We start from the raw sequence: 27,582 nt of genomic DNA on the forward strand, positions 1-27,582 counted from the left end.
AGTGGGCATAGCGGGCATAGTGGGCATGGTGGGCAGAATGCTGCGTAGAATACACTGACCGACAGAAAATGCACCCCCAGCCAATAGAATCGCTGGAATTCACTTTCGACGAAAAAAAGTATCGAAAATAAGAGAGGATTATACAATGGATTTTTTTGAAAAAGACACGGCGCTACGCGCCAGCCCCATCTTATCTCAGGTCTCGGAAGCACGGGTCCGCGAGCTGCACCTACGAGTGGACTAACAATGCAATTCTCTGCGCAGGTTGGCCTATTTAACAGAAATAACAAACTCGGGGAACTGGCTAAAGTTCTATGTACGGTATTGGAATAGGGCTGGGACAGGTTTTTTTTTTTTTTTTTTTTTTGATCCATTGAGTTTATTTGTTCAAAGTGGACACAGCTAATGTACAAGGTGTTTTGTGAAGAACCAGAGAAATAAATAATATAGTAGTAATAATACGCATGGTATATGGACAGCGGCGACAGTATAAGAGGGAGGGGGGGGGGACATCGGATTTAGAATCCGAGGGCAGACATGATACCAAAGCCAATGGTGAGGACACAGAGTGTCGCCAGGATAGACAATGGCACACCGCTTTTCAAAAAGTCCATTGTCTTCAGATAAGGCATGCCCATCTCATCCTCAAGCGCGATAGCATTCATGTTCGGGAACCCAGAGACAGGCAAGCCCATGGCTGCGGAGCAAACCAGACCGGTGCCCATGACCAGGATACGGGGGTGAGGATCAGCAAACGACATTCCGACCTGTTGAACAATAGGCAGGATAATCACGGCAGCGACCGTATGGGAGACAAAAGTGGCAAAGACCAAGGTCAGAGCACCAAAGATCATAAGCACGACCCACACCGAAAAGCCTGAGACGGCCTCCTGGATGTGATGCGCAATTGTATCCAATAAGCCCGAGGAGTCGACTGCCTTGCCGAGTGCGATACCGCCCATAGCCAGCATGATGACGGTCCAGAGGAAGTTGTTAAAGTCCTCCTTGTTCAAGAGACCCGTACCAAAGAATGCGATCAAGGGTAGGATAGCAATCACTCCCATGTCCCCGAGCTGTTCCTGGAACGAGTTCTCAACACACCAGAGCACAATAGTGGCAATGGTAACAAAGCAGATAAAGACCTGAGAGAACGTGATGCGCTCCTTGGTAGCACGGATGGTGGGAATGGAAGGAGTATCACGCTGGGGACGCCAGAGGAGCATCAACCAGGCCCAGATAATGAGATCGATAACGAGGCAGAGAGGCAAGGCGACCGCAAACCAGCTACCCCAGGAAGGGGCAGGCGTCATGTTCTGGATGGTGATGATGTTCTGAGGCGACGAGATAGGAGAGGCCATACCGCCAACGTTCGAGGCAAGAGCAATACCCATGATGAGGCAAGGGCCGAACGAGGACTTGTGGGGCAGAGTGCGCAAGATAGACTAGAGATTGACAGCAAGAACAAAAAAAAATAGAAAATCGTGCGTTAATATCAAGATGGTGTATCGGCAGAGTTACTAAACATGTAATGGACGACAAAGATAGGATAAAAGTAACAATCGGGTCATACCTGAACCAAGGAGAAGCAGAGAACGGGCGCGGCAACGTTACTGATAAACATGGAGGCGATGGTGGCGACAAACATGTTGGCGAGAAGGACCCACTTGGGATCTGTTCCGGCTTTGCTCAAGACAGTGCTCGCGATTGTCTTTGCGATGCCGTACTTTGAAAGCGCTGAGGCGATGGTGAAGCCTCCGAGCAGCAGCATAATCGTAGGAGAGAACATGTAGCCAAAGACGACTTTGGTGGCAGCTGAGGTCGAGAGGGTGGCATTCGTGGTAGGGTCGCGCATCACTTGGCAGAGAATCGTCAGCAGAGGGACCAAAAGAGCGGTAGCAAACAGGGGGAAGACCTCGGTGGCCCAGAAGAAGGCGACTGTGATGAGGATCGCAAAGCAGCGGTTTTGCTCGCGCGTATCAAAGATCGTGATGCTCATCAGGATGGCGAAGATAACGATGCCAAGGAGACCGAGAAGGACACGGCGCGCTTCTGCGCCGCTGATGAATCGGATGGGATAGCCGAACAGCACCCAGGGCTCTTGCTCCTTGGGATCCACAGCACGGGCACCCTCAGCCTTGCGCTCTTGTCCGACCATGTCTCTCCAGACAGTGTTACGCTCCCAGACAATATACTCCCTCAGGTGAGACCGGAGCTCTTTGGCAGCCTGGGCCATGCTTCCGTTGGCACATGTGCGCGCATAGAGGGCCTGGAGACGCAGGATCTGCGCGTCCAAGTGTTGACGGGACTCGGGCTGGAAGGGGGCTGAGAAGTCAACGACTGTGGACATGTATCTGTTCAAGGTTGTGCAGCGGGCCAGCTTGTCGTGCTTCTTGACGATCTTTTGGAATCCAAGATAGTTTAGGGCCACATACGACTTGAGCTCAGAGAGGAGCACGTACGTGTCGATGAGGCGTCTGCGGAGGAGAGCCTCGGTGGTGAGGGGAGCGTAAAGAGAGGGCCTCAGGTTAGGGTTTTCACGACCGATCGTGCCGTGGCCAGTAACCATGTCGCGCATGGCAGTGATTGACCGTCTGGGGTTAAGCGATACTTTGCTCTGATGCTGGGACTGGGTGCGCTTGAGCTCGGATGTCTCGACCTGGGGCCGTTGAACCATGCCGAGGCTATGGCGCCGGGTGTTGGCGTGGGACGAGTACTCTTCGTGAGAGTTATCGGCATCGTCGGCATCGTGGTGTGCATCCAACGGGTGCAGCGAGTCTCTGGAATTTTCAGAGCCGCGACTACTTTCCTTCTTTTTTTTCTTTTGCTTGTCCTCATCAGACTCGATGAGGCATTCACGTCTCCAGACAATCTCGGTAAGGTCTCCGACCGAGCTTTGACGGCCGTGGGACTTTGGGTTGTACTCGCTTCCATCGACATCAGAGAATGCGTTGCCTGTTCCCGGAACGCTTGAGGTGTCAATTTTGGTGTTGCCGTGGACGCTTTCGTCCGCGACTGTGGATCCGTTGACAGTCGCTCCCGCTAATCCGTTGCTTCTTGCTTCTGTAGTAGAGTCCAGGTCGACCAGGCCGTCCTTGTCCCAGCCCATCATACGCTTCAGCTGGGATTTTTCAACCGCCTTGAGTTGCTTTTCGTCTTCCAAGTTGACGGACATGCGGCGCTTGAGTTCTTCTGCCTCTATCCTATCACCCTTCTCTTCTCCGTAAGCAATACGGTCATTCTTTTGCTTCAGTTCCTCCAATTCCCACTGACGGTCGACAGCCTCAAGTTCAGCGGACAGCTCTCGCTCCTTACGAATGTAGAATGAGGTGACTTTGGCCAGCTCCTTCGCTAGTCCGCGTTCGAATGCAGCGCTCTCGGGTGGGAAGATGTCGCTTCCGTTGTGTAAGGCTGCCTCCTGAGCAGCAGCGGCGACCGCGACTTCCTTTTGGCTCTTGCCCTTCAATCCAAGGAAGCGTCCGACTTTTGATGACTTTTCTGGATCTGAGGATGAGACTGGGACACCATAGCCGTGTTCGATGTCCGATGGCCTGGGCGTCCCTCCCTCGATGGCAGCTTGTGCGTTGTATTTTTCGATGGCATAGAGGGTCTTCTTGAGGTTCGAGTACGCGACGTATTCGTTGGCCCAGTCAGGGACTAGTATGGAGTTGTACGAGATGAAGAGAGATGAAGAGTTAGGACACACCATAGCCGACATTGAGGAAAGATGGAGAAAGAGAAAGAGAAAGAGAGAGAGAGAGAGACGAGAAACAGAGCAGGCGCAGAAGCACCGCAGTCGACAAAGAGGTGCATGGCATGAGTTAGATAATATATGTTCAGCGGAGGAGAAAGGAGGGAAATCAAGGAGTCCAGGAGGATTGGAGGGGGTTGACTGGAGGCGACCAGAACCCGAGTAGAGTTGCCTATAACAAATTCTGCGGAGTGGAGGGGTTCGTTTGTGCGACGATAATTGCCTTAAAAGGAAGTCGCGTGATGGTTACACTAAGCCAGAAAAAAATTTGCACACCCACACCACCATGAACATAGAACATAGAACATGGACAACATAAACACTCCCGACGCATGGTTGAACATCGGTATGATGCCATCAAAGAACACCAGCCAAGCATTATGTAATGATGGATAGAGGGAGGGCGGGGTTGCCCATTCTGAGGCACAGCCCGATTTGGAGTTGTGAAGTGGATCTGCAGCGGGACATGGCAAATTGATCAGCGAAGGAAAGACAGCCGTAAACGGTGGCGATGGAGTTGACATGAAAGAGGAAGGGGGAGGGGGGAATGCGGGGAGGGGCTGCATGGCTGCATGGTTGCATGGGTACATACCGGTGTTGAACTGCAGACTGTGGCTGAACTTGACCATGGCTGTTTAAGGAATGTGTGGGTGGGTGCGGTGGTATGTGGATGGCGCTTCTCCTCCGAGGGCGATGTCCCTGCGAGTTCCGGATAAGGAGAGAGAGAGAGAGAGGGTCAACCACGCAGGGTGTGTGGATGAGGGAGTGAGTGAGAGTGGGAGTGAGAGTGAGAGTGAGAGTGAGAGTGAGAGTGAGAGCGAGTGAAAGAGTGAAAGAGTGAGAGGAAGAGGCAGGGAGGAGAGAGGGAGACAGGCGAGGGAAAGGTCCAGCTTTTTATGGGAGATGGGAGAAGTGGGTGAGTGGAACCGCTGCAAAAGGGAAGTTGAAATCGTTGGGCAGGATCGAAATAGTTAGTGTAGTAATGTAGTATCATTCAATCAGCAGCCTAGCCAGTTCCACGGCTGTACTCCACCCGTCACTAGAATCCTGTCTGTCCGTCCGTCTGTCCGTGAAATCTCTCTCACCCCTCCCCCCTTTTGCGGCCAATCGGTTGTTTCTTCAGACAGAAAGATAAAATAAAGCCGAGCCCAGCTCCTCCACTACGACATCTCTCCATCCCCTCTTACTGGAGCAGTCTAGCCTCATTCCTCAGGCCCAGGGCCGCGTGTCCCCCTCCGCAACCTCCGCCCCGGGTTCAATCTATTCTCAGGACCATTCCTGGGCCCTCGGTCCCCAATCGACTGACTGATAAAAAAGAAGGCCGCCTTTCTGGGCCAGTTCTGTGTGTACTGCACATGTCTGTCCATCTACTTTACCCTTTCCTGGCCAGAATCAATCCATCTGGACAGGTTAACAACGTCCACGAAACCACTGCCCAACCCCTACTTGATCTTGCTACGAACGACGAATGGTCGTGGGCAGCCTCCTTATCACTCGACATCAACGTAACGCATCTTAAACCAAACCACTTCTATTGGTCAGCCAGGAGCAACCAAAGCGAACCCTGGCCAAAGAAACAACCGCGTGTGTTGGTAACGCAAGCTGATTGGCTACAGCACTCACGTACTCCGATGCACGCGAGATGCCAGATTTAGCATGCAATTGGCGCTAGTCCTTAATAGGATGTGGGTCAATGTACCCTCACAGGCATCGGTCGTTTTCTGTGCGACGTCGACGTCATGATAGATGCGAAAGCAAGATGACCCACAAGCGCACTCATCCCTCCAAACACCAATCAAACATGGCTCGAGGACGCTTCATCCTGTTAGAGGGATGCGATCGTGCAGGAAAGTCAACGCAGTGCGAAATGCTTGTCGCCGCAATGAAGGAGAGGGGGCATTCGGTTGAGCTATGCAAGTTTCCAGGTAAAAAATAAAATAAAATAAAAAAAGGCACGCCAGGTTGCATACCTGTATACATCTCGACGAGGAGTCAGTTGGCTCGTTTTAACAAGGTCATAAATAAATGTTGTCGACAGATAGGACTACCACTATTGGGCAGATGATCCATGCTTATTTGACGAATACAAGGGAACTGGACGACAGAGCAATTCACCTGCTCTTTTCTGCGAATAGATGGGAGGCCATGTATGAAATTGTCCCTTTTCGTGTTCTGGCCGATATCAAATTTGCTAACGAGCTCACACCGCCGCCTTCATTGCTCAAATGACAGGCAAGCAATGAAGCGCAAGTTACAGCAAGGCATACATCTAGTTGTTGATCGATACGCATATTCGGGAGTCGCGTTTTCAACAGCCAAGGTAATAAATACATCGCGTTCTCCATGGGTTCCTGAAGAGAGTACTTTTTTTTTTTTTTTTAATAGTGCCAATCTACTCATCGATGTAGGGCTTGGATTTGACATGGTGCAAGAACCCTGACCGTGGACTTGTCCGACCAGACCTGACATTTTTCTTGGACCTCCCAACATCCGAGGCAGAGAAACGTGGAGGATTCGGTGAGGAGCGGTACGAAAAGCGGGAGCTTCAAGAGAGAGTTCGAGACGTGTTTTTGCAGCTCAAGAGCAATGAATGGGTGATAGTCGATGCCTGTAAATCGGTCCAGTCGATGCACAACGAGCTCCTGAGGGAGGTGGAGCACAAAATCCGCGTAGCTGAGGAAGATGCGAAGCTTGCAGACGATGAGGATGATATCCTAGAGGATATGTTCATGTGATGAACCACCAACGATAGTTGTACGCGACAAAAAAAAAAAAAAAAAAAAATACTCTCCCAATACGATTGCTATCCTCAGGCCATCAATCACACCTTGTCTTCTTATTTTTCCGCATCTCTCAAGGCCTGCCAAAACAAAAGGTTTCGCGTTCTTGGCAGTGCATGCATGCATGCGTTGATGCCTATAAAATTTGCGCAATACACCCTCATTTCACCAAAGCATACCTTTGAAGTTTACCCAGACGCTGCGGATCGGACGCTGCTGGACTGCCTACAAGGGAGGAGGCGGTTGACAACCATGGAGGGGGTGGGGAAGATACTCTTCTTGTAACAAGGTGTTTTCAGCTTTTAACACACTGATGAGGTGAGGCAATTGTTGCGCAGGCCCTAGGGGCAGGCCCGGGGAATGTGGCCTGTCTTTTGGCGACTGTGGATCGGCTCTGCTTCGGTGGAAAGGACGACTGTAGTAGATCATTGCTAGTTGGGTCTGATAGATTCGCAGGGTCAACCGACTCGAGAGAACAAATTGTTATAACCCCCCCCCCCAAAGCATACCTTTGACTTTATCAATCCTTCTCCTACGCATCTCTAACTCTCCCTACAGAGCCATGCTTCAATCGAAAATATAACTTTTACCTCTGACCTCGGGTGGCATATGAAAGCCCTGAATGTCCTGCAGGCACAGGCTCGACAGGCCCAGCACGCCCAGCACGCGCTTTTTTTCTGAGCTACTCTCCACCCCAGTGCCGCCAGCACCACTATCACCGCTAGTCAGCAAGCACTGGAGTCATCTTCAAAGCTCTCGACATCCAAGAACGATGCCTCGGAGGTCCTCAAAGTGAAATGGGGATTATGGGAATATGCAGTGCTCTGATACTTTATTCTGTAGGACAATAATGAACTTTAAGCAGCAGAAATAAAGGCGGTCACCATGCCTGTGTCTGGAAGCACAACAACAACAAACGCCCCCCTTTACCTTTTTTTTTTTTTTTTTTTTTGGTGTAAAAGTTAAAAGTTGAGGTCGTATCAAAGTTTCTTTCTCTTTACCCGCTTCCCTTTTCAATACCCCTTCCCCCCTTCCCTTTTCCACACCTACCACATACCCAATATGCCCTCAATCGAAACAAAGCTGGCCATGGACGTCGCCGACATGAAGCTGAAGGAGGTCAAGGAGAAGAAGGACAAGAAAGACAAGAAAGACAAGAAGGAAAAGAAGGAGAAAAAAGAGAAGAAGGAAAAGAAAGAGAAGAGATCTCGCAAGGCCGATTCTTCAGACTCGGAAGAAGAAGAGGTCAAGCCCGGCTTCAAGAAGGCCCGTCTCGACTCTTCCAACACTCCCTCCCCTGCGGAGACCCCCCGCGACTCCACCCCTGAGGCTGGTGCAGCTAAGGAGGCAGAGGATGTAGTTCCTGAAAACCTGAGATTGAGCACCTACAGGATTTCGCCCCCCACCGTCGCTGCTCTCGCCGCCCGCGGCATCAATGCTCTGTTCCCTATTCAGGCAGAGACCTTCGATCATATCTACAACGGAAACGATGTCCTTGGACGGGCTAGGACCGGTACCGGAAAGACCCTCGCCTTTGCTCTGCCCATGGTTGAGATGCTGCTTAAGAATCATGTCAGCGCGGACCGCGGTCGTGCTCCCCGTGTTCTCGTCCTCGGTAAGAATGCGGCACTGGATTCAGTGTGCTGTCTATCAAGAAGAAAACCTTTTCATTTCTGATGTTAATTTATTAATTGTCTATTCGTTATGGCTCTTTTTTTTTTCTCCCTCTAGCCCCTACTCGTGATTTGGCTATTCAGGTCGCAAACGAATTCACCACTATTGCACCCAACTTGAAAACAATCTGCGCCTATGGTGGTACTCCTATGCACGAGCAGACATCAGCCCTTCGTTCCGGAGTAGACGTTGTCATTGGAACACCTGGTCGCTGCTTGGATCATATCAACCGCGGCAACTTGCGTCTGGACTCCCTTCTCTTCGTTTGCTTGGATGAGGCCGATCAAATGCTGGATATTGGATTTGCCGACGACATGGAACAGGTCCTGCAGCACGTTCAGACGCAGAAGCAGAGCCGCGGTTCCTCTGCACCCAAGCATCAGACCCTACTCTTCTCTGCAACAGCTCCCGAGTGGATCAAACGCACGGTTGAGAAGTACCTCGACCCCAAGTACATCAATGTCGATCTGGTTGGAAATTCGCGTGTCAAGACTAACGAGAACATTCGCCATTACGCCATTCCCTCAACCTGGCAGTCGCGCAAGGATGTCATTGGAGATGTTGTTGCTGTCTATGGCGGTAACCGCGGCCTGACAGTCATTTTCGCCAACACCAAGGCCGAGGCAGATGAGCTTGCGCTGACGGACAAGCTGAGGGCCGATGCCAAGGTCCTCCACGGAGACATTCCTCAGGCCCAGCGTGAGTTGACGCTTCAAGGATTCCGTGAGGCCAAGGTCAAGTGCATCATCTGCACGGATGTCTTGGCTCGTGGTATCGATATCCCTATGGTTGATCTCGTCATCAACTGCCAGCCTCCCAAGGATGTCGAAACATATGTCCACCGCTCTGGTCGTACCGGTCGTGCTGGCCGCAAAGGTGTCTGTGTGACATTCTTCAAGGCACAGGAAGAGTACATGATCCAGAACATCCAGCGCCGAGCAGGCATGGAGATGGTCAAGGCCGGTCCTCCTCAGCCTCAGGATATCATTGCCGCCACAGCACAGGATGCAGCAGACATTGTTGTCAAGGTCGTCAAGAATGTCATTCCCATGTTCAGGCCCATTGCCGAGTCCATGATTGCCGAGAACTTTGGGGGCGATGCCACGGAAGCTCTGGCTGCTGCGTTGGCACAGATTTCAGGATATGGAGCTGGAGTCCGTGCGCGCTCTCTCATGTCTGCGACTGAGGGATTCACCACGATGATCTTCCAGCTCTCGCATGAGATTCAGCATGCTGGATATGTCCGCAATATTTTGAGCCGTAATTTCCCCAAGCTGGGTTACGAGGACGTCAAGGGCATGAGGATGACCAAGGACATGACGGGTGTCGTCTTTGACGTAGTCTCGGAGAAGCTTGAGGTCGACAGCAACAATACGATTTCCCTTGGTGGAAACAAATGGACGGATCTCGATAACATTACACTCGAGGTCGCCAAGACCCTGCCAGAGCTGGAACAGCGGATGGACGATCGCCGTGGAGGCAATGGCGGCGGACGTGGCGGCTATGGCGGTGGACGCGGAGGTGGATTTGGGGGACGTGGAGGGTCCCGCGGCGGACGCGGTGGTAACGGAGGAGGGTTCCGTGGTGGACGGGGCGGCCGTCGCTAAAGAGATTTGAGCTGCGCTTCTTTTTTTGATTCTCATGTTAATATCTGTGTACTATAGATCGCCATTCATTATTTGACCTCTCTACTCTGCATCATCATCCATTCATTCTTCAAGGCATTCTTCAAGGCATTCTTTTTTTGAAAATAAACAAGCATCCATAGAGATTTCCTGTAGTGATATGAACACGTTGTGAGGCCCGCTGCTCGGGGCATATGGGGATCAATTGATATACGTTGTTCTGTAGACAATCAAATCTAGGATGTCGCCTTCTTTAAGCGCTCCTTGTGTTGATGATACGGCCCTGACGCATACTACGTGTATGGGTAACGTGGTAACATTCGCGACCCAGAACTAGCAGAAAGTGGAGGATTCGCTTGGCGCGTGAGTATGTGTCGTGAATAGAAGCCTTTTTTTCTATTTCTTATTTTCTTTTGTTCGGTGCTTGCTCAAAGCATGGCCCATGCCTTACGCGGCTTGGACAGCTATATTTTATGAAAAGCATAGTGAGCGGTCGAACTGCCCGCTTCGCGCTACACTTGGAGCCATTGAGGCCATGGTCCTGTGTCCTAGGCTCTAGGTGAGCATTCTCAGGGACGTTGGCATGACTTGTTTTTTTATCGGTGGCAATCGGAGAGAGAGAGGGGGGGTGCGCCGGGTTTTGAATGGCAGCGAGAGCTTGGTTCGGCCTTATGAGGAGGGGAGGGGGGGCTGGCAGAGAGCGGCGAGCAAACAGAAGGGCGGGCGGATCCGATAAAAAAAAATAAGGAAATGGCGATAGTTTGATTTGATGGGGCACGAATCTTTTTTTTTTTCTCGATATTGCATCCCCGCCCTATCTGCGTGCGACATTATATCATATCATATCTTTTTTTTTTTGTTTACACGTAAGGAGGCATTTCCATTTCCATTTCCATCTTCAGTGTCTTCAGTGGGTGGACAGAGGACAATAGGGCCGTGAGAGACTGGGCGCTATTTCCTGGCACTGCTGCCCGCTCGACGGACGCTCTGCACCACATCCCCCTCCTCTCCTCCGCTCCTCCGCTCCTCCTCTCCTCCTCTCCTCCCTCATTGCCTCTCCATCCCAAGACACATCCGCTTTTCGCCATCCACTCAACGAACACAACCTCATGCTCTCTCTCTCAAAGACCTTGGCCATGCGCTCTGTCGCTGGCGTCAAATGTATTCCAATGCAGAGCAATGATCTCTCCCTCGCATAATGCCCATCCATTCATTCAGCGCCCCCCCCCCCCCCTGCCTTGTTCCGCGCACCCTTCACCACGCCGCGACTCACACAGAACCCTTGTCATATCCCTTCTAGACTTCCACGCAGCTGCTGTCCAGCACGCAACCACGACCTTGAACATGCCAGCACTGTCGCCCACCATGACCGAGGGAACAATCACCGCCTGGAAGAAGAAGGAGGGTATGCAGAAAACCCTACTTTTGGATGATAAACGCTCATCTGCCGCACACCCCCCTGCTATCGTCGCTTGTCGCTTGCTGCTGAGCCTGTCAGTCAGCCGGCAACAGCTTCCTTATTTCTACTGAACTCGATTGGGTGTGTGTGTGTGGTATATGTATCATGATGTGCTGATCGCGTAATGGTCTCTTGTTTAAACGCCTAGGCGACGCGGTCATTGCTGGCGATGTGCTTCTGGAGATTGAAACCGATAAGGCGGGCATGGATGTGGAGGCTGTTGAGGATGGTATTCTTGCAAAGATCTTGGTAAGTGCTTTTTTCTTCTTTTTTTTTCGATATCTCTGGGATTGATGAGCGCGCCTGATTTGATTTCCCACGCGTGCGCAGTCGACTCTACACGAAATATCGCTCTGCCTACACTATGTATTTACGCGATTGATGGCTCTTATTTTGCTACAACAGCATCCAGACGGATCCAAGGTTCCTGTCAACGAAGCTATCGCGTTGTTGGCCGAGGAGGGCGATGATCTGTCAAAGATTGAAATTCCAAAGACCAAGGCAGCCCCCAAGGGCGACACACCCGTAAAGGAAGAGAAGAAGGACACTCCAGGTGCGTGTAAATGACCAGGATGACCGATTGCTTTTCGGGAAATGCGCCAGGATCTATATGTCAAGATTATACCATGGAACGCGTGGAACAGGAATGAACTGAAAGCGAACGCGGAACCTTATTTCTTACATTGCAAGAGGAGATGGCCCCGGCAGACAGCAACGTTCATGAAGATTGTACAGGGCTCACATGGAAAAATCTCTCATTGTCGACTTGACTACACTAAGCAAGGATCGGCAGCGAGCCTTTTCAGACGGACTCGGAAGAGACGCTATGCGATTCTAATTGTATGTTCGTATTTTCGCGACCATGATTACATTCAGCTCCCAAGAAGGAGGAGTCCAAGCAGCCGCATTTTCAGCAGACTGCCACCACTCCATCCTCAAACCTTCTCTCGCCTGCCGTTGCCCATTTGCTGCTTCAGAACCACATCCAGGATGTCACCAAAATTCCTTCGACTGGACCGAAGGGCCGCGTCTTGAAAGGAGATGTCCTCGCCTTCCTTGGCAAAATTAAGGCTCGTCCTGCACCAGAACCCACCATTCCTCAGCCCAAGACCCTTTCTCCCCCATCCAAGCCATCCTCTGCCTCACAACCCCAGGCCTCGAAAGCTGCGCCTGCTGCCGCTGCTCCAGGATCGACATTCACAGATACTCCTACAACCAACATGCGCAGGATCATTGCTTCTCGTCTGAGCGAGACCAAGACGACTGTCCCACACTCTTACGTCACTCGCGATATTGTTATTGACAACATGATGAAGCTCCGTCGGCTTTTGGCTGGTAAGTTTTAGTTTTTGGGCCATCAAAGAAAGCTTTGTCAACTATACTTTGGAGCCGTTGTTAATGCAATGTTCTTTATTCATTGAACCAATAGACGAGCTTGAGGCTAAGGTCTCTGTGAACGACTTTTTGATCAAGGCCGCATCACTTGCTTTGCGTGATGTGCCAGAATCGAATGTTCAGTTTTCTGCCGGGGACAATGCTAAGCAGCTCAAGGATATCGACATCTCTGTTGCTGTCGCCACACCCACTGGTCTAATCACTCCCATCGTCAAGGGTGCTGACACTCGTGGCGTTCAATCCGTGTCGCTGGTCGTCAAAGAATTGGCAGAGAGGGCAAAGAAGAACAAGCTAAAGCCGGAGGAGTACCAAGGCGGCTCATTCAGGTATAACACGCTCCTATTCATACATAGCATGTACTTTTCTGCAAAGTAAGAGACTTATTTGTTCCTTACCTTCCAATCTGCTTGCACTTAGCATCTCCAACTTGGGTATGTTTGGCGTCAGCAACTTTTCAGCGATCATCAACCTTCCACAGGCCTGTATTCTGGCCGTTGGCGGTGCCCGCACAATCTTCAAGCCGGCGGCAGTTGAGGAGACGGATCTGTTGAGCGACTCTGAGATCTTTGACTACTTGGGTGGCCAGAGCAAGAAGAGCGCATCCTCGTCATCGTCGTCCACATCTTCTAAGAAGACCAAGGAGGATCTTGACCTGATTGAGTTCTTGGGCGGAAGCGCACCATTGAAGAAAAAGTCGACCTCTACCTCCGAGTCAGCATTAGGAGATGAGGTACTGCGTCGGTTGCGTCCCTCGCTTGAGAAGTCCCAGGTGGTGAGCGTGACATTGAGTATTGACGAGCGCGTAGTCGATGGAGAGGTTGCTGGACGGTTCCTGGAGCGCCTCTCGCACTATGTCGAGAACCCCGAATCTATGATTCTTTGAAAGGATTAGCTATGATTATGGTGATTAGGGACCGAAGGAGGGGGGGGGGGGGGGAGGGGGGGGGGGCATTGATGCAAATTTATGAGGGTGTGTCCATGAAGAGAGTTTGCAACGTAACAATAAAAGCATCGCTATCATTAGACTATAATTGACACATACTTGTGCAACAGTGCACTGGCCATTGCTAATTGCGATATGGTGCTATTACATCCGATGGACAGAGTCCGGAAATGTGCTCCTCTGCAGGCGGACAAGATGGACGGGGTAGCTTTTTGTGGATCGACAGAATGGAACAGGATGGAACAAGGGATAAAGGAGTCGATCGTCATATGAGTCGCCGATGGAGGAGTGAAGAGGCCTTTCACATGCACGGATGCGAGACCCTCAATAGAAAGATAGCATTTCATTTCCCAGTGGGCGGGGGGCTTTTGCTCATTTTTTTTTTCTTTTCGATCGGGCAGACAAATTGGACTGACGGGCTTGACAGTTGACCTCATTGTCGGGGCCGGGTGAAAAGGATGCCAATCAGTCCATGGCAAAACTGTTCCCGCACTATATGAACTTGGCATTTCTAGCTCCCTCTCCTATCTCTCACACCCTGTCTCTCTTTCTTCCGCACAAAAAAACTTCCACCCTCTCACGCTCGCCCGACCCACTACCGCCCACGACCCTCCTTTCACTTCCTACCCCACTCCTCCTTTCCCCCATCTCACTTGTCTTTTACGTCCAAGCACAGCTACACTCCTCAGAGGATGGCCACCTTTGCTCCAATCCGCCTCCCCATCAAGCGGAGGCTGCAGACTGCTGCGGTCCTGGTCTGGATCTCTGCCCTTGCAGTGACAACAACGGTCTTCTTTTACCTCTGCACCATCAAATACCTCTGGCCCTTGATCATCATCTATCTTCTATGGATCCTCATGTTCGACCAAGCACCCGAGCGGGGCGGAAGACGCTTCAATTGGGCGAGAAAGTGTGTCGTATGGTCCTACTTTGCCCAGTACTTTCCTATGACGCTGATCAAGGTAATGAGTGTTTGAATGAGACAGGACAGCAACTCCAAAAAAAAAAAAAAAAAAAAAAAAAAAAAGGCGGTTCGATCTCTTGGGGCCTTTTTGTAAACGGGTCTTTTCATGCCACTGTTGGGGTATGTCGTATACTGACTGACTGATCCATATTGTAAAATTCATTCGCACACCTCCTTAGGAAGCTGATCTGGATCCCTCCAAGAACTATATCTTTGGTTATCACCCACACGGCATCATCTCCCTCGGCGCGTTTTCCACGTTTGGGACCGAGGGCCTCAACTTCTCGAAGCGCTTTCCTGGGATCACACCTCGTCTCTTGACATTGCAATCGAACTTCAACATCCCGATCTATCGCGACTACATCATGGCGCATGGATGTGCTTCGGTTTCGAAGGAGTCTTGTGAACACATTCTTCGATCGGGTCCAGGAAATTCAATTACGATTGTCGTTGGAGGCGCCCAGGAGAGTCTTGCAGCCAAGCCTGGGACGTTGGACTTGACGCTCAAGAAAAGAATGGGCTTTATCAAGCTAGCACTGGTGAACGGGTATGTCTTTTTGTTTTTGCTTTTGTTTTTTGATTGCAAGGAGGATGGGATGTGTTTTTTTTCCGCTATCGTGGGATATTTCAAAAATTAAAAAAAAATCTCTTTTGTTTACATGGTCCTCTCTCTCTCTCTCTCTCTCTCTCTCTCTCTCTCTCTCTCTCTCTGAATAGAGCAAGTCTTGTGCCCACTTTGGCATTCGGCGAGAACGATCTTTATGAACTGTACAGTACCTCCCATACAAGCAGGCTATACCATGTGCAGCAATTCATGAAGAAGGCTCTCGGCTTCACGATGCCCATGTTCAATGGCCGCGGTGTCTTCAATTGTACGTCTTGGTCTTGTGATTGTTTTTTTTAGCGCTGCTGGAAATACTCATTCTCTGAGTAACAAAAAAAAAAAGAGAAAAAAGGGCGAGCATTTTGATCTCTCTGGACTCACATGTGTGTGTTTTTCTCTTTTTTTTTAAAAAAAAATTCCATAGATGAGTATGGATTGTTGCCAAGGAGGAAGCCAGTGTTCATTGTGGTTGGAAAGCCGATCCATGTCGAGAAGGTCGAGGGCGCACCCACGACGGAACAACTTCAGGATTTGCAAAAGAAGTACATTGACGAGCTCGTGACGATCTGGGAGCGATACAAGGACAAGTACGCGGTCGGTCGTTCTCAAGAACTTCAGATCGTAGAATAGTATGCGGCACTCGTCAATCAAAAAAAAAATCAAAATAAGTAAAAAGTCAATCTAATTCACGCTTGCATGTAGTTTAGTTGTCTTTAACGTACAAGTGATATTTTTTGTACAAATAGGTACAGCAGTTTTTTTTTTTTTTTTTTTTTTTTTTTTTTGGTGCTTTATTTTCGATATGGGATTGGAGTGAATCGTTTTGGGGCATTTTGTTGTTTTCTACTGGGGTCCTTCGCCTCCTGGGATCAGCTACAAGGGTCACAAAAAAAATATACATGTTAAGAGGTGCATTCATAAACTATATCATACGGCCCATAAGCACACAAACCACATTCGTATACAGCCCGATCGATGTACTTACCATACAGATGTTGTTCCCGTTCAAAAGAATTTGCTCCAGCTTTGTCGTTTTCCTTCCTTCCGGTGTGTTCTCACTAGGCGCGATGAGACGATCGCAAGATTACGAATTATCAGTTAGTAATGAGTCGCATATCGCACGTCCAGCTGCACCATTGTATGTGCCGTGGAGCTGTGTAAACGTATCCTGTATCTTTATGCGTGTCTTCCAAGGCAAAAGAAGAAAAAAAAAAGGTGGGGAGCGCCTTACAATTCTGTAACATCTTCGAGCACCATGTTGACATAGTCATCAAAGTACTTGAGCGTTCCTGTGAACTCCTTCTCTGATTTCATGACTACCCAGATCTTGGATCCGATGCAAGAGTCGATCAATTCTATAGCCACGTAAAAAAGGGCGAATAGTGCATCAATAACATGTTAAGCAGCAATGAGTAGAGTGTTCACTACACAAGTCGTTGTATTCCGTCGTGGAAGGCGAGGTGTCTTTTGCGTTGGTGATAGTCGAGCATCCTTCATTGAGTACAGCCATGGCATGCATTATTTACGTCAGTTCTGGATTGAACTGTTGGCGCGTTTTAATGTTCATGTCGAGGCTGTATCCATCCGAGGTGGAATGAGTAATATGCTGATGATAGTTGAGCGTTCTGTGCCCTGTACCCATAATCATGCTGGCTACCATTCATGACAGCTCCCTTTGAGTAGTCCAGCCATTGGAAAGCAGGTTGCCGCTCCGCAATCCTGGTTAATCATACAGCTGGGGACAATACAATTAGGCAGGTATCCATTGTCCTGTTTCCAGTGCTTTTGTTTTCGTGTTCATTCGCTCGTCCAGTCGAGATGCTGATCTGAACCCGCTGTTGTCCTTTCTTCGTTACCTAATGGCAGCTGGTGAATAGATGCGATTGCAGGTGCAGTAGCTGATCCGCTTGAGTTTGGTGCCGACATGTCTGAGAATCCCTTTCGGTTATGGTCTTGGTTGGTGATGCCTTCAGAGTCAAGGCTCCCCTTTCCCCCCACCTCTAGAGAATGGAAAATGACAAGCAGGAGATGCGCTGGGTGAACGTTCCGTGACTTCATACGATTTTGCCACCACGGCACATGTGGTGGCAAATCCACAGCCCTGCGCCGTGGTCGCGCGCCTTGAAGACACCTCTTTCGCTCTTTCCACACTTACTCCTTCACTTTTTCCTGCCTCTCTCACATTCTCATCCACTCGTTCACACGCTTACTTACTCAGTCGCTTCATCACAACTACGCGTCCCATTCAACAACCATGGCCAAACTCAAGCTCTTTTGTCTAGTCGAGGGTGAATCCACGTCGAGAGCCTTTCCGCTGTCTGTTCCTTCGACACAAACAGTCGGTGACCTCAAGAAGCTCATCAAGACCGAGAAAACCATTGCCTTCAGCGACGTCGATGCAGGCAGGATCACGCTCTGGCTCGTCACGATTCCCAATGATGCTGAGGAGGTTCCCATCAGGCTCGACACCCTGAATGAGAAGAAGAAGCTGCGCCCGACTAGCGTTCTCTCAAAAGTGTTTAGTGAGGGGACACCAAAGAACACAATCCACATCATCGTTCAGCGACCGCCACCAAGTAAGGCTTTCACGCTCACTTTGCAGTCGTGCCTGGACTTACTCGCTGTGTTGTGCTGAAAACTGAGCCTTGACAACGATTGGAAACGCCACTAAATGAAAGTCTCTTTTCCCACTATTTCTACTTGTGTGTCCGATGTAATAGTCCCGAAAAAGACATCTCGGCAATCAAGGCTAGACAACCCGCGATGATCGAAACATCTTGTTTTACTATATACCCTTGGGTCATGCCGCGCCCTGGTTCGTCACACTCACATCCACTTCTTTCCTTCGTGATCTAGATCCCTCTTTATCTGCGCCTTCCCCTGGCTCTCCTGTGATCCACTCCTCTTGTAAGCGTATGATCGGGGTTTGGTGCTGACTTGCTGTGATTCCATCTACATCATTTATCTGCGCTTACAAAACCACAACTGGCGGCTTGCTTTGCTTGTACCTCATCCAACTTATTAGCGCCCCCTCTCAAGAAGACCCATATTAACAGGGGTACTCTGACGAATGCGATTGAGAGCGCTGGTCTTATGGACAAGGCTTTAATGGATGGCCTGTATGACCTTTCTCGCCTTGACCAGAAAGAAAAGGTATCGCTGCTTATGTTCCTTGGTCAACCGATTGACGGAAACGATCCATTCGATTCATTGCTGCAGGCTGCTCGTATATATCGAAATACCAACGAACAAGAATTGGACACAATATCATCACCTTCCGGCACTCGGTTTCCTGTGGTCGACACTGAGGGTCTTTACGTCAGACACGCCTACAAAGATCTTTGTGACAAAGTCGCCTCGACGTTCACAGACAGTCCCGATACAACATATCAGAATCGCATCGTCGTCGCCGGCACACCTGGGATCGGCAAGTCGGCGTTCCTGTTATACTTTACTATCCGACTTCTTGCTGCAAGCAATGACGACAATCCTCCTCTTGTCGTTTTCCACACCCAAGAGGGTTCGGACTGCTATGTCTATGGAGGGATCTCCACTGTACGTCAAGGGAAAATCGACGATTTTCGTCTCCTCCTGGACCTCCCCGAAACCTGGTATCTGATCGACAGCTCTCCTAATCCAGCACTCGTACAAGCCAAGACCATTATATCGGCATCGCCACAGATTCTCTGTCCCGACAGTGGCCGATATCAAGATGTTTTGAAGGAGACGCCACAGCTACATTACATGGCGCCCTGGGAGTTCGATGAGTTGGAAACATGCCGGGTCTGTGTCAGGAGCTTCAATGTGGTCGGCCAGGACTTGATGAAGAGGCTTTACTTTAAGATAGGGGGTGTGCCGAGATATGTTCTGCACTCTCCGGCGAATACCTTGGGTCGAGACCGGAACGATTTTGCTGGTGCCGAGTCGAAAGCATTGTATCGGGTCCAGCTGGCCCTCAATAATGCCAAGGGTCCGTTAACACTTCTACAATACTTGGCTCAAAAAGGAGAATCCTTGGAGTTCAGTAGCCATCTGCTCCACCGCTGGCCTACGAACGATCACGCAGATTACCACCTGCGATGGGCCACAAATTATATCAAAATGGAACTTGTCGAGGGTTTGGGCGACGAATCATGGATTGTCTTATTGAAGGCCATGCAAATGGGCTTGATGTAGCGCTAAAAGAGCTTGTTACATTCTACAAGGATATTTGTACAAGGACATTTGGAAATTCTATAGGTTGGTCGCGCACAATATTTCAGTTGTACCAATTTTTCAAGCAAATTTGTTTCGCAAGGTCTCCATTGACGGATCGCGTCCACGATGGCAAAGAAATTGCAGGGAGACCTTTATTCGAGCTATACGTACTCCATATCTTTCGAAAGGGCGGCTATGCCTTCGATGACATCAATAAATTGCTTTAGTTGCTTTCCACTCTATTAAAACAATTTGGATGCACAGATAGATGACACTACTGGGTTCCCCTTACTGAGGTGCATGTTCCTTGTTGGCAGACCAACAGCTGGTTTATAACAAATGGGGTCAGGAATGGACGTGCATTACGTTTGCCTTGACTTAGCTGGCTCGCATACAATCACGGCGCTGTGGGTTCTACAATGCCTCTAAGGACGATTTGGGATTGAACAGCACGTCAATTCTTTACACTAGAGGCTCTGCTGTTCTTGCCAATGGGGAATCTCTCCATCTGGTTGCCTTCTCGAACAGTCGACATCTCACCAAGTAATGTGCCGTTCCATTCGTAGACTCCTTTACTAATTTTTTTCAGCCAATAGGAGCCTTGGAATGGATGGACGTTTGCATAAAATCATAAAATGGTGGCAATGGACGTGCCGAACAGTTAGACAGCGGCGTACCACGCATGCCTTGCGCCATGGTCGGGCCTGCTCATTTCGTGAAGGAGCATCTCGCGCGCCCATAAAGATATCTCTTTCGCTCTTTCCACACTACTCCCCTACTCTTCCCTGCCTCTCTCTCATTCCCATCCATTCATTCACACGCTTACTTACTCAGTCGCTCAATCACAACCACGCGCCCCATTCAACAACCATGGCCAACCTCAAGCTCTTTTGTCTAGTCGAGGGTGAATCCACGTCGAGAGCCTTTCCGCTGTCTGTTCCTTCGACACAAACAGTCGGTGACCTCAAGAAGCTCATCAAGACCGAGAAAACCATTGCCTTCAACGACGTCGATGCAGACGGGATCACGCTCTGGCTCGTCACGGTTCCCGATGATACTGATGAGGTTCCCATCAGGCTCGACTCCTTGAATGAGAAGAAGAAGCTGCGCCCGACTAGCGATCTCTCGGAAGTGTTTAGTGAGGGAGCACCAAAGAATACAATCCACATTATTGTACAACGGCCGCCGCCAGGTACTACATCAACCGCTGGCACCTAGACTCCTCTAGAAGGCTCGTTTGTTCTCTGCGTTGCACTGTACTAAATCTTGCGCGCCACTTTCTCCTTCTCATACGCTTCTCTGTTACCTAGCTACTTCTATCAACGTTCCGGACCATCTATTGCAGAGATCTCGTCCCGCTTCTCCGCTTTTTGGCCTCGATGTGTCTGGTGAGCTCGATATCTATGCACATTACCCCGCACTTCAATAGACATAGCCTGTTTTGGTATCTCTTTTAAACTTTTCAAAATAGTTGCATTGGCCACGATCGCGAGTAGATTTTTTAGGCCCGGATCCGAACACGCCAAGTTCCTGAAAGAGTTTGTGATGGGCTCACACACTTTGCCTGTAACGCGAGGTGGGGTGCCGGGTTTACCAAGAGTTGGGAAGCGGGGACAGGTGACGGTTCGAGAGGCTCCGACGCTATTGTTTTTCGACTTGCCAGGCCCTGAACATTCCAGCACACCCATTAGTGGTGCGGAAGAAATTCTGACCAAGTATCCATGGGTGCGTCACCTGCCTCTTTTTGGAGTCAGCGGATGCGGCAAAACACGGACAACTTTGGAACTACTGTCGAGAACATGGGGGCTCTACTTCAACGCCGGTGAAAAGGACCTTGGTTCGAACGACGTGCGCGCCATTATCCACGCACTATCGGACCGTCCAAATATCTATTTAACGGATAGCAAGGAACAAAATACTGACAGAGTGCGATATTTGACCTTTGGCCTCCTGTATACGCGGCTTTTGATCCTGGACTACTGTTTGGGTATCCCCGAAAGTAACACCTCGTTCACGTGCCAGAGATGGATGCTCCTGCAAGCTGCCACGCCTGCTTTCCAGGATGTGTTCGAGAGCTTGTTCCAGGATATCAGCCTAGTGTTCCACAATCGCGGTTCATCGAATCTCAACATTATCGACCTCGTACAAGACTTATACGACAAAGTGCAGAAGCAACTTATTGGACGGGCAGCTTTTCCAGCCCACTTCAAATTTCTCCTGGTTTTGGACGAGGCGCAAGTGCTAAGTAGGCTCGCCGATGGTGCGTTTCTCGACAGCGACCGCAAAACCAGTCGGCCAGTTCTGGCGCCAATGCTCCACGCATTCCGGCGAGTTGCAAAGATGCAGGACGAGGACAAGGTTTGCGTCATACCTTGCGGAACGGGCTTGAGCTATTATGAGCTGGAATGGTCCGGTGGCTCTTCATCAGGTGCCAAACTCTCGGCAGACGAATTTCAGGCGGCAAAAGATGCTAGTATCGTCGTGGACTTTGCCGGTTGGACCAACGTGGATTCGGTTTCATCTTATCTCGGGCGATTGGGCCAAGCACTAGATGTTGAGGCGAGAACACGACTAGCCGATCTGTTTCCAGACGATGTTATCAAGAGGCTCTTTCGTGACTTCCGCGGTCGATTCCGCCCCATTGTGTCCATTATCGAGGACATTATCATGAAGAACGATCCAACAACGTGGAGAGAGAGCGTCGACGAATTCATGTACCGCTTGACGACGGCAGATGTTTCCACCAACGTTGTCGAGAAGGAGCTCTTCCACGGTAACCTGTGTTCCGAATTGAGTCGCGTGCTGAACCGGGTGAAGGCCGAGCCGATGACGTTTGCCCGGTTCCAAAGCGTTGAATTGACATTGAGGGTTGCCACAGCCGCATTCAACACACAAGGCGGGTTCATGGCATACAAAGGGGAGCTCCCTGAGTTGGTGGAAATCGCGTTTGGCCGAATCCGACGATACAATGGGGAACGATACACGGTGATCGACGAGCCATTCGTGTTCCGAGCAGCAAACAATTATTTTCGGAAGACGGATCCAGGATACTTTCAGCATCAAGCCGATCTATTGGCGACATGCACCAGTGAGGCAAAGCGTGGGGAGTACTGGGAATGCATAGTGCCGACGAATCTGGAAGGGATATTCCACAACAAGGTCATTTCAAGGGACCTGTTCAACGGCGCTGAGCCCCCTCATGGGATGTTCCAACGCCGGGCAGAGATTGTTGGACGGACGACTGCGATGCAGACGACCTGCCACGAGACCATGACTCTAACAGATTTTCTGGATGCCCACTTTTACCATGACTCTGAGCACAAGGGGGATCCCGTACCGCCTTTCTTCTTTCCCAAGGCTCATGAGTCAGGCCCCGATATTGCTTTTGTCGTCCGATTCAGGGATGCGGCTGCGGATAAGACGGACATCACCTGCCCAGTGTTTGTTCAGCTGAAGCTTCGCGCCGAACTTGGCCGGTCCGATGCAGAAAAAGCCCGTGAGACGGTCCAGCCAACAAAGATCAACAACCATGGTATCGACCTCGGCAAGTATTGCAAGCCCCACAAACACTACATTAGCCCTATTGTCTCATATCCTGCAGAGGTCGCCAAGTATTTCAAAAACGAGCCTCTCATTATGAAACACGGCGAGGACGACTTCGAGATTCCATTAACAATCGACAACAACAACATACGCCAGCTATTCGCAAAGGAATACGTCGCAGTGCTGAATCAAGTCAAACGACTGGGAGGCGAGATGACGGCTAACTTAAACCGTGTCAAACGTGCCAGGATTTAGGCTCGTTCCCAGCCTGAGGGAGAAAGATTGCGCAATGCGCACCGCTTATTGCACAATCTTTCCCCTCTCAGGCTGGGAACGAGCCTGCCAGGATTTTTTAATTAACCAGTTTGCGAAACCATTTTCCAAAGTGAAATAAAGTTTCAACTTCGATAATCTTTCATTGCGAAAAGGGGTGCCGATAAACCAGATTCGACTGCACACCGAGGGGAGGGACATCTCACTTTTCTATTTCTCTTAAAAATATGCCACTCCGCATACCCCGCATTGACAATGAGCAACGACAGCGATATTTTTGGCAACCCACACTACTTAAAATGACAGCCACACCGACACCTACAGCGACGACGTTGACAGTGATGTCAGCCTGTCGAAGTGTAGTATATCTGCATGGGGCTCATGGGGTGAAGCATGGACGGGAGAAGCGGGTAGATGGTAGAGCGATGAAGAAAGCAAAAAGGCAAATACCAGTTCATGAGCGCATTCGGGGGGGATTTTTTTTTCATCGTTTGTTGCCACCAAAAAAAAAAAGAGGATATGAGCCAATGGCATTGCGCATAGAACTTGGGTTGAATCTGGGCAACTTCGCCCAAGTTCAATGCCAAAAAAAAAAAAAAAAGGCGCGAACCTTATTGAACTTCTGCCCCTGGTAAAATTCACCCACGTTGGCATTGATTCATCGTTAATCCAGTTCTTCTCGATATACCGGATTAAGCCGGCTTTTTGTGCATGTTGGCCCCTTGAGCTCGTCCCATAGATCGAGTAGTTTCTCCTTGGACTCTGAAGCGTGAACCTTGTTCAGCAAAGGTGGCATCTCATCGCGTTCCTTCACCTAATGATGTGAACAAGGTTTCGCGCGGTTCATTATCATACACTTCTATGCAAGCAGTGCTACATGATAATATATCGATGAATTAGGAGATACTGCCCTCAGCGCCTGGACTTACCCGCTGTCTTTTCTGTGCTGTACTTGTGCTGAATACTGAGCCTTGACAACGATAGGAAACCCCCACTAAATGAGAGTTTCTCTTCCCACTATTTCTACTAATACAGAATTGACTGCAGCTACTTCACTTGGAAAGAAAAAGTGGAATTCCGCGGATGTGAAATAACAAACTGTTAGGGCAAAGTTGACAATTGAGCCTTGCAACTACAGGGAAGCCTCGCTAGTTTTAAGAAAGGAGAAGTTCAAAGGCTTCCCCCCCCCCTTTCAATGACAAGAGCAACTTTGAGTCAATCCGCGCGAACCCACTTATACGCCTACTTCGATCGTACCAGCTACATATCTGCATTCTTGAATATGTGCTGCTCTTCCTGAAGCCACGTCGATTCGGCAAGTCTCTATTTCTCAGAACTTTGGCTCATTTTCATGGCGTAGAGCACAGGCAAGACTATGAGGCTCTCTTCCAGGTATGTGACAATACTTTTTTTTTTTCAGTGTAGTCCGCTATTGACCTATTCTTCTAATTTGTTGAAGAGTCTTGACGTCGACCGAGGTGCGAAAAGCGGGAAAGTATCATCTGGCCAGTGCCTTTTGATTTTTCTGCGGTTGACCGCTCCTCCGCTCTAAAGATTGCTTGGAGTCCTGAATACTTGCCACTATTTGTCCGTATCTGCCTTACTTAGAAAAAGGTCATCTTGACTCTGAATAAGCATAGGTTCACGACAGGCTGTTAGCAACTCAGAAGTTCCTGAACCCGCACTCCAAATGCTTGCAGCCTTGCCTGTGGCAAGCAGTATCACTTCCGGGAGTCTTAGGAATCAGGCATTACCATCAGGGAACCATCCGATTTATGTAGACAAGCTTCAAGAATCACTCTGCCTTACCCAGTTGGTGCGTTAAACGGTTATCGTACTTTGTGTTTATACATGATTATCTTCGCTAACAGTCGTAGCTTGCTTCATGTATACTCTTTTAAGCCGGCGACATTGAAGCCAGCAAACCAGCGTGGCTGAGCTACATGCTTCATATTGGTGGGTTGGCGTTCAACCACAGCGCCGCAGTACGCGTTGGGCAAAGCTACTCTGGATCGTCTCAACCTGATCCTCGAGACGTCGACCTTGCTTTTCAGAACATTGTTTCAACCGGGGATATCAATTAGGTACTTGGATTATTCCGGCGAACTATGAACATCCGTAATGTTGGCTACAGTGACTTTTACGAAAAAAAGAGGAGCATCATCGCGATTCCTTTTATTACACTCTTCACGGTAATTCACACCCGTCTCCGAAAAATTGAGATGGAGGTTAAAACCATCAAGGTAAGAGAAAGCGGAAGTTCTTGCAACAGCAGCAGAGCCAAGGGGTCAAGGGCAGTGGTCAAGTATGAATGCGTAGAAATGAATGCTGTTTAATGATCATAAGCGAGGTCTATATATACATGTTTGTGGCCTATTGTACAGTGTCGTAACGGTGTCGCCATGGTGCCGGGCTCCATCCTGGTTCTGCGTGTCGTAACCGTGCAGCTTGGTAACTGAGTGGTACTCCTGTTGCACGTATCCTGTAGAGTACCTGAATCCTCTCAATCCTCCAGGTATGCCTCCCTATGAGTTGCTGCTGAAGATGGGCCAGCCCATCATTCTCCTTCGAAACATGGACGGGAAATCCGGCCTCTGCAATGGTACCCGTCTGATTGTCCGAGCACTCCATCGGAGATACATCAGTGCCGAGGTTCTTAACGGTGACTTCAGGAGACGAACGGTGCTTATTCCACGCATACCTCTCACGACCCTGGATGACGCATCTACGCCAATCAAGTCCACTAGGCGCCGGTCTCCTGTCAAGCCTGCGTTTGCCATGACCATTAATAAGGCGCAAGGACAAACACTTGACCACGTTGGTGTTTACCTTCCTCAGCACGTCTTTGGTGCAGGGCAGCTGCATGTCAGCTTCTCGCGTTACAAACATCGAGATAACCTCAAGGCTCTGGTCGAAAATGGCGCCATAATGGAAGGGAGGGGGTTTATATCCGAAATATCGCCTGTAGAAATCTGCTGAACGAGCAATAAATCTACAGTAGATTCAGAGTTGGTAATCATATATGCAATAGGCATTCCTAAACAGATATGTGGACGTGTGTACGGGAGGGTTTCCAGGTGGCTCGTCCTCGATAGGCCTCAGAGATTCAACAGTCTTATCAGCCTATTCTCATTCATAATCTGTTGAAGGGAGAAAAGAAAGCAGCAACAGAGACACAGACAGATAGATAAAAAAAAGTGCCGAGAGAGCAAGAGAGATTTAGAAGCAGACTCTTAGGGCATGTTACACAGCATGAAAAGCTGAGTACTGTAGTCAGGTTCCTGGCGATCGTATGTGAGAATCCCCCTGCTTAATGTCAATTTCCTTTTGAGCTTAAGGATCTGTGCGTCTTTTGCATTTACACTTTTTTTTCTCTGGCTTGCCAGATCTTTCCTGTTCATACACTCTCACGCTCCTTCACTTTTCCCACACTCTCATCTTCCTTCATTGTCATTGTTCGAAAAAGTTTCCATATCTTCTTATCGCGTAGACAACCATAGGCATTGAGGGCCTGTGGCCCTTTATACGGAAGAAAGAGCACGAACCTGTTTCTTCGCCATCAGTCTTCCCGCTTGTTGAACCTCCCAACTCTTTTGACCACAATTCGATGATTCGAGTCGACATCCTTGGATCGTTTTATGTCACCGTCCGCTACACCTACTCCTCATACCCCATGGAGGATGCTCACTGCGCTATTGAGCGAGAAGTACGGAAGCTTGGGACCCAGGCGAACCTGGTTCTTTACCTGGATGGCGGCTCCTCAGAAGAAAAGAGACCCGCTCAAGTGCACCAGCTTTGCGAGTCATGTTACGGAGCTCGGGATAGTAAAGGGACAACTCGATGGGTTTTACAACGGCAACAACCATTTCAAGAAGCACAAGCGGGATGCAGGAAGGGCCAGAGATGCAGAGTAAAGACTCATAACGGATCGCCTACTCAAGTTGGTTGGCGGGTCGATCGGCGGAAAGAGGGATGAAGCTAACAAGATGGTTATTGGAGTCGGTTTGGGCAAGTTTTCAACCAAGACGAGACTTTTCTCGCTACATGGATCTTTCCAGTCATACTTTGTTCAATAGGTAAGGGTACTATCACTAAAGATTCCATGTCGTGTAAAATCGTTTTGTATATTTTGCTGACTTCGTCTTGGTGTCACATAGGCGGCTACATCATGGTTGGTGTAAATGAATACTCTACGTCCAAGAAGTGCCCGACATACGAGAAGTTTGTCGGGCAGGTCGAGATCCGTAGGCTGTACTGCTCGACCTGCAAGTCTTAAATGCACCGCGATATCATGACGGGACACAACATTGCCAATGCGATTCGTGGTCATTTGGTCAATCAACAACGACCTCTCTACCTTCAACCGGTGGATAAAAA

General features: G+C 49.6%; 10 protein-coding genes across 10 annotated transcripts; 8 read left to right on the plus strand and 2 right to left on the minus strand.

Moving 5' to 3' along the window:
* Positions 1-363: 363 nt before the first annotated feature.
* BC939DRAFT_420282 (SPX domain-containing protein) lies at positions 364-4,566 on the minus strand. The gene is made up of 3 exons (XM_051553072.1): positions 4,341-4,566; positions 1,571-3,654; positions 364-1,442 (listed from the first exon to the last, which is right to left on the minus strand). The coding sequence occupies exons 1-3, from the start codon at positions 4,375-4,377 to the stop codon at positions 519-521; spliced, it is 3,045 nt and encodes a 1,014-aa protein (XP_051415580.1). The 5' UTR covers positions 4,378-4,566; the 3' UTR covers positions 364-518.
* Positions 4,567-5,549: 983 nt separating this feature from the next.
* BC939DRAFT_393419 (thymidylate kinase-like protein) lies at positions 5,550-6,483 on the plus strand (the record flags this gene model as incomplete). The annotated part of the gene is made up of 4 exons (XM_051552089.1): positions 5,550-5,673; positions 5,787-5,895; positions 5,981-6,068; positions 6,157-6,483. The coding sequence occupies 4 exons, from the start codon at positions 5,550-5,552 to the stop codon at positions 6,481-6,483; spliced, it is 648 nt and encodes a 215-aa protein (XP_051415581.1).
* Positions 6,484-7,632: 1,149 nt separating this feature from the next.
* On the plus strand, positions 7,633-9,809 carry BC939DRAFT_393457 (P-loop containing nucleoside triphosphate hydrolase protein; the record flags this gene model as incomplete). Its single annotated transcript, XM_051552092.1, has 2 exons — positions 7,633-8,143; positions 8,260-9,809. 2 exons carry the CDS (start codon positions 7,633-7,635, stop codon positions 9,807-9,809), a joined length of 2,061 nt encoding a protein of 686 aa, XP_051415582.1.
* Positions 9,810-10,719: 910 nt separating this feature from the next.
* Positions 10,720-13,606, plus strand: BC939DRAFT_440929 (2-oxoacid dehydrogenases acyltransferase-domain-containing protein). Its single transcript, XM_051554151.1, has 7 exons — positions 10,720-10,988; positions 11,128-11,232; positions 11,435-11,535; positions 11,692-11,839; positions 12,163-12,621; positions 12,716-13,007; positions 13,099-13,606. The coding sequence occupies exons 1-7, from the start codon at positions 10,937-10,939 to the stop codon at positions 13,562-13,564; spliced, it is 1,623 nt and encodes a 540-aa protein (XP_051415583.1). The 5' UTR covers positions 10,720-10,936; the 3' UTR covers positions 13,565-13,606.
* Positions 13,607-14,316: 710 nt separating this feature from the next.
* BC939DRAFT_483215 (diacylglycerol acyltransferase type 2B) lies at positions 14,317-15,822 on the plus strand (the record flags this gene model as incomplete). The annotated part of the gene is made up of 4 exons (XM_051559168.1): positions 14,317-14,586; positions 14,768-15,135; positions 15,306-15,460; positions 15,617-15,822. The coding sequence occupies 4 exons, from the start codon at positions 14,317-14,319 to the stop codon at positions 15,820-15,822; spliced, it is 999 nt and encodes a 332-aa protein (XP_051415584.1).
* A 292-nt stretch (positions 15,823-16,114) lies between these two features.
* Positions 16,115-16,551, minus strand: BC939DRAFT_393411 (LSM domain-containing protein; the record flags this gene model as incomplete). Its single annotated transcript, XM_051552088.1, has 2 exons — positions 16,115-16,250; positions 16,424-16,551. Coding segments are annotated over 2 exons (264 nt in total), but the record flags the coding sequence as incomplete, so codon positions are not given.
* Positions 16,552-17,348: 797 nt separating this feature from the next.
* BC939DRAFT_9949 (uncharacterized protein) lies at positions 17,349-18,063 on the plus strand. Its single transcript, XM_051562047.1, has 2 exons — positions 17,349-17,768; positions 17,913-18,063. Exons 1-2 carry the CDS (start codon positions 17,447-17,449, stop codon positions 17,957-17,959), a joined length of 369 nt encoding a protein of 122 aa, XP_051415586.1. The 5' UTR covers positions 17,349-17,446; the 3' UTR covers positions 17,960-18,063.
* Positions 18,057-19,640, plus strand: BC939DRAFT_9926 (uncharacterized protein). Its single transcript, XM_051562042.1, has one exon. It carries the CDS (start codon positions 18,286-18,288, stop codon positions 19,366-19,368), a length of 1,083 nt encoding a protein of 360 aa, XP_051415587.1. The 5' UTR covers positions 18,057-18,285; the 3' UTR covers positions 19,369-19,640.
* A 619-nt stretch (positions 19,641-20,259) lies between these two features.
* BC939DRAFT_500006 (uncharacterized protein) lies at positions 20,260-23,187 on the plus strand (the record flags this gene model as incomplete). Its single annotated transcript, XM_051559998.1, has 3 exons — positions 20,260-20,581; positions 20,700-20,777; positions 20,861-23,187. 3 exons carry the CDS (start codon positions 20,260-20,262, stop codon positions 23,185-23,187), a joined length of 2,727 nt encoding a protein of 908 aa, XP_051415588.1.
* A 2,126-nt stretch (positions 23,188-25,313) lies between these two features.
* BC939DRAFT_474078 (uncharacterized protein) lies at positions 25,314-27,481 on the plus strand (the record flags this gene model as incomplete). Its single annotated transcript, XM_051558393.1, has 5 exons — positions 25,314-25,448; positions 25,590-25,656; positions 26,479-26,495; positions 26,696-27,029; positions 27,363-27,481. 5 exons carry the CDS (start codon positions 25,314-25,316, stop codon positions 27,479-27,481), a joined length of 672 nt encoding a protein of 223 aa, XP_051415589.1.
* Positions 27,482-27,582: the final 101 nt, after the last annotated feature.

The sequence above is a fragment of the Gamsiella multidivaricata genome (genome assembly GCF_025024155.1).
Source record: "Gamsiella multidivaricata strain RSA 2152 chromosome Unknown BC939scaffold_10, whole genome shotgun sequence".
NCBI classification, from domain to species: Eukaryota; Fungi; Mortierellomycota; class Mortierellomycetes; order Mortierellales; family Mortierellaceae; genus Gamsiella; species Gamsiella multidivaricata.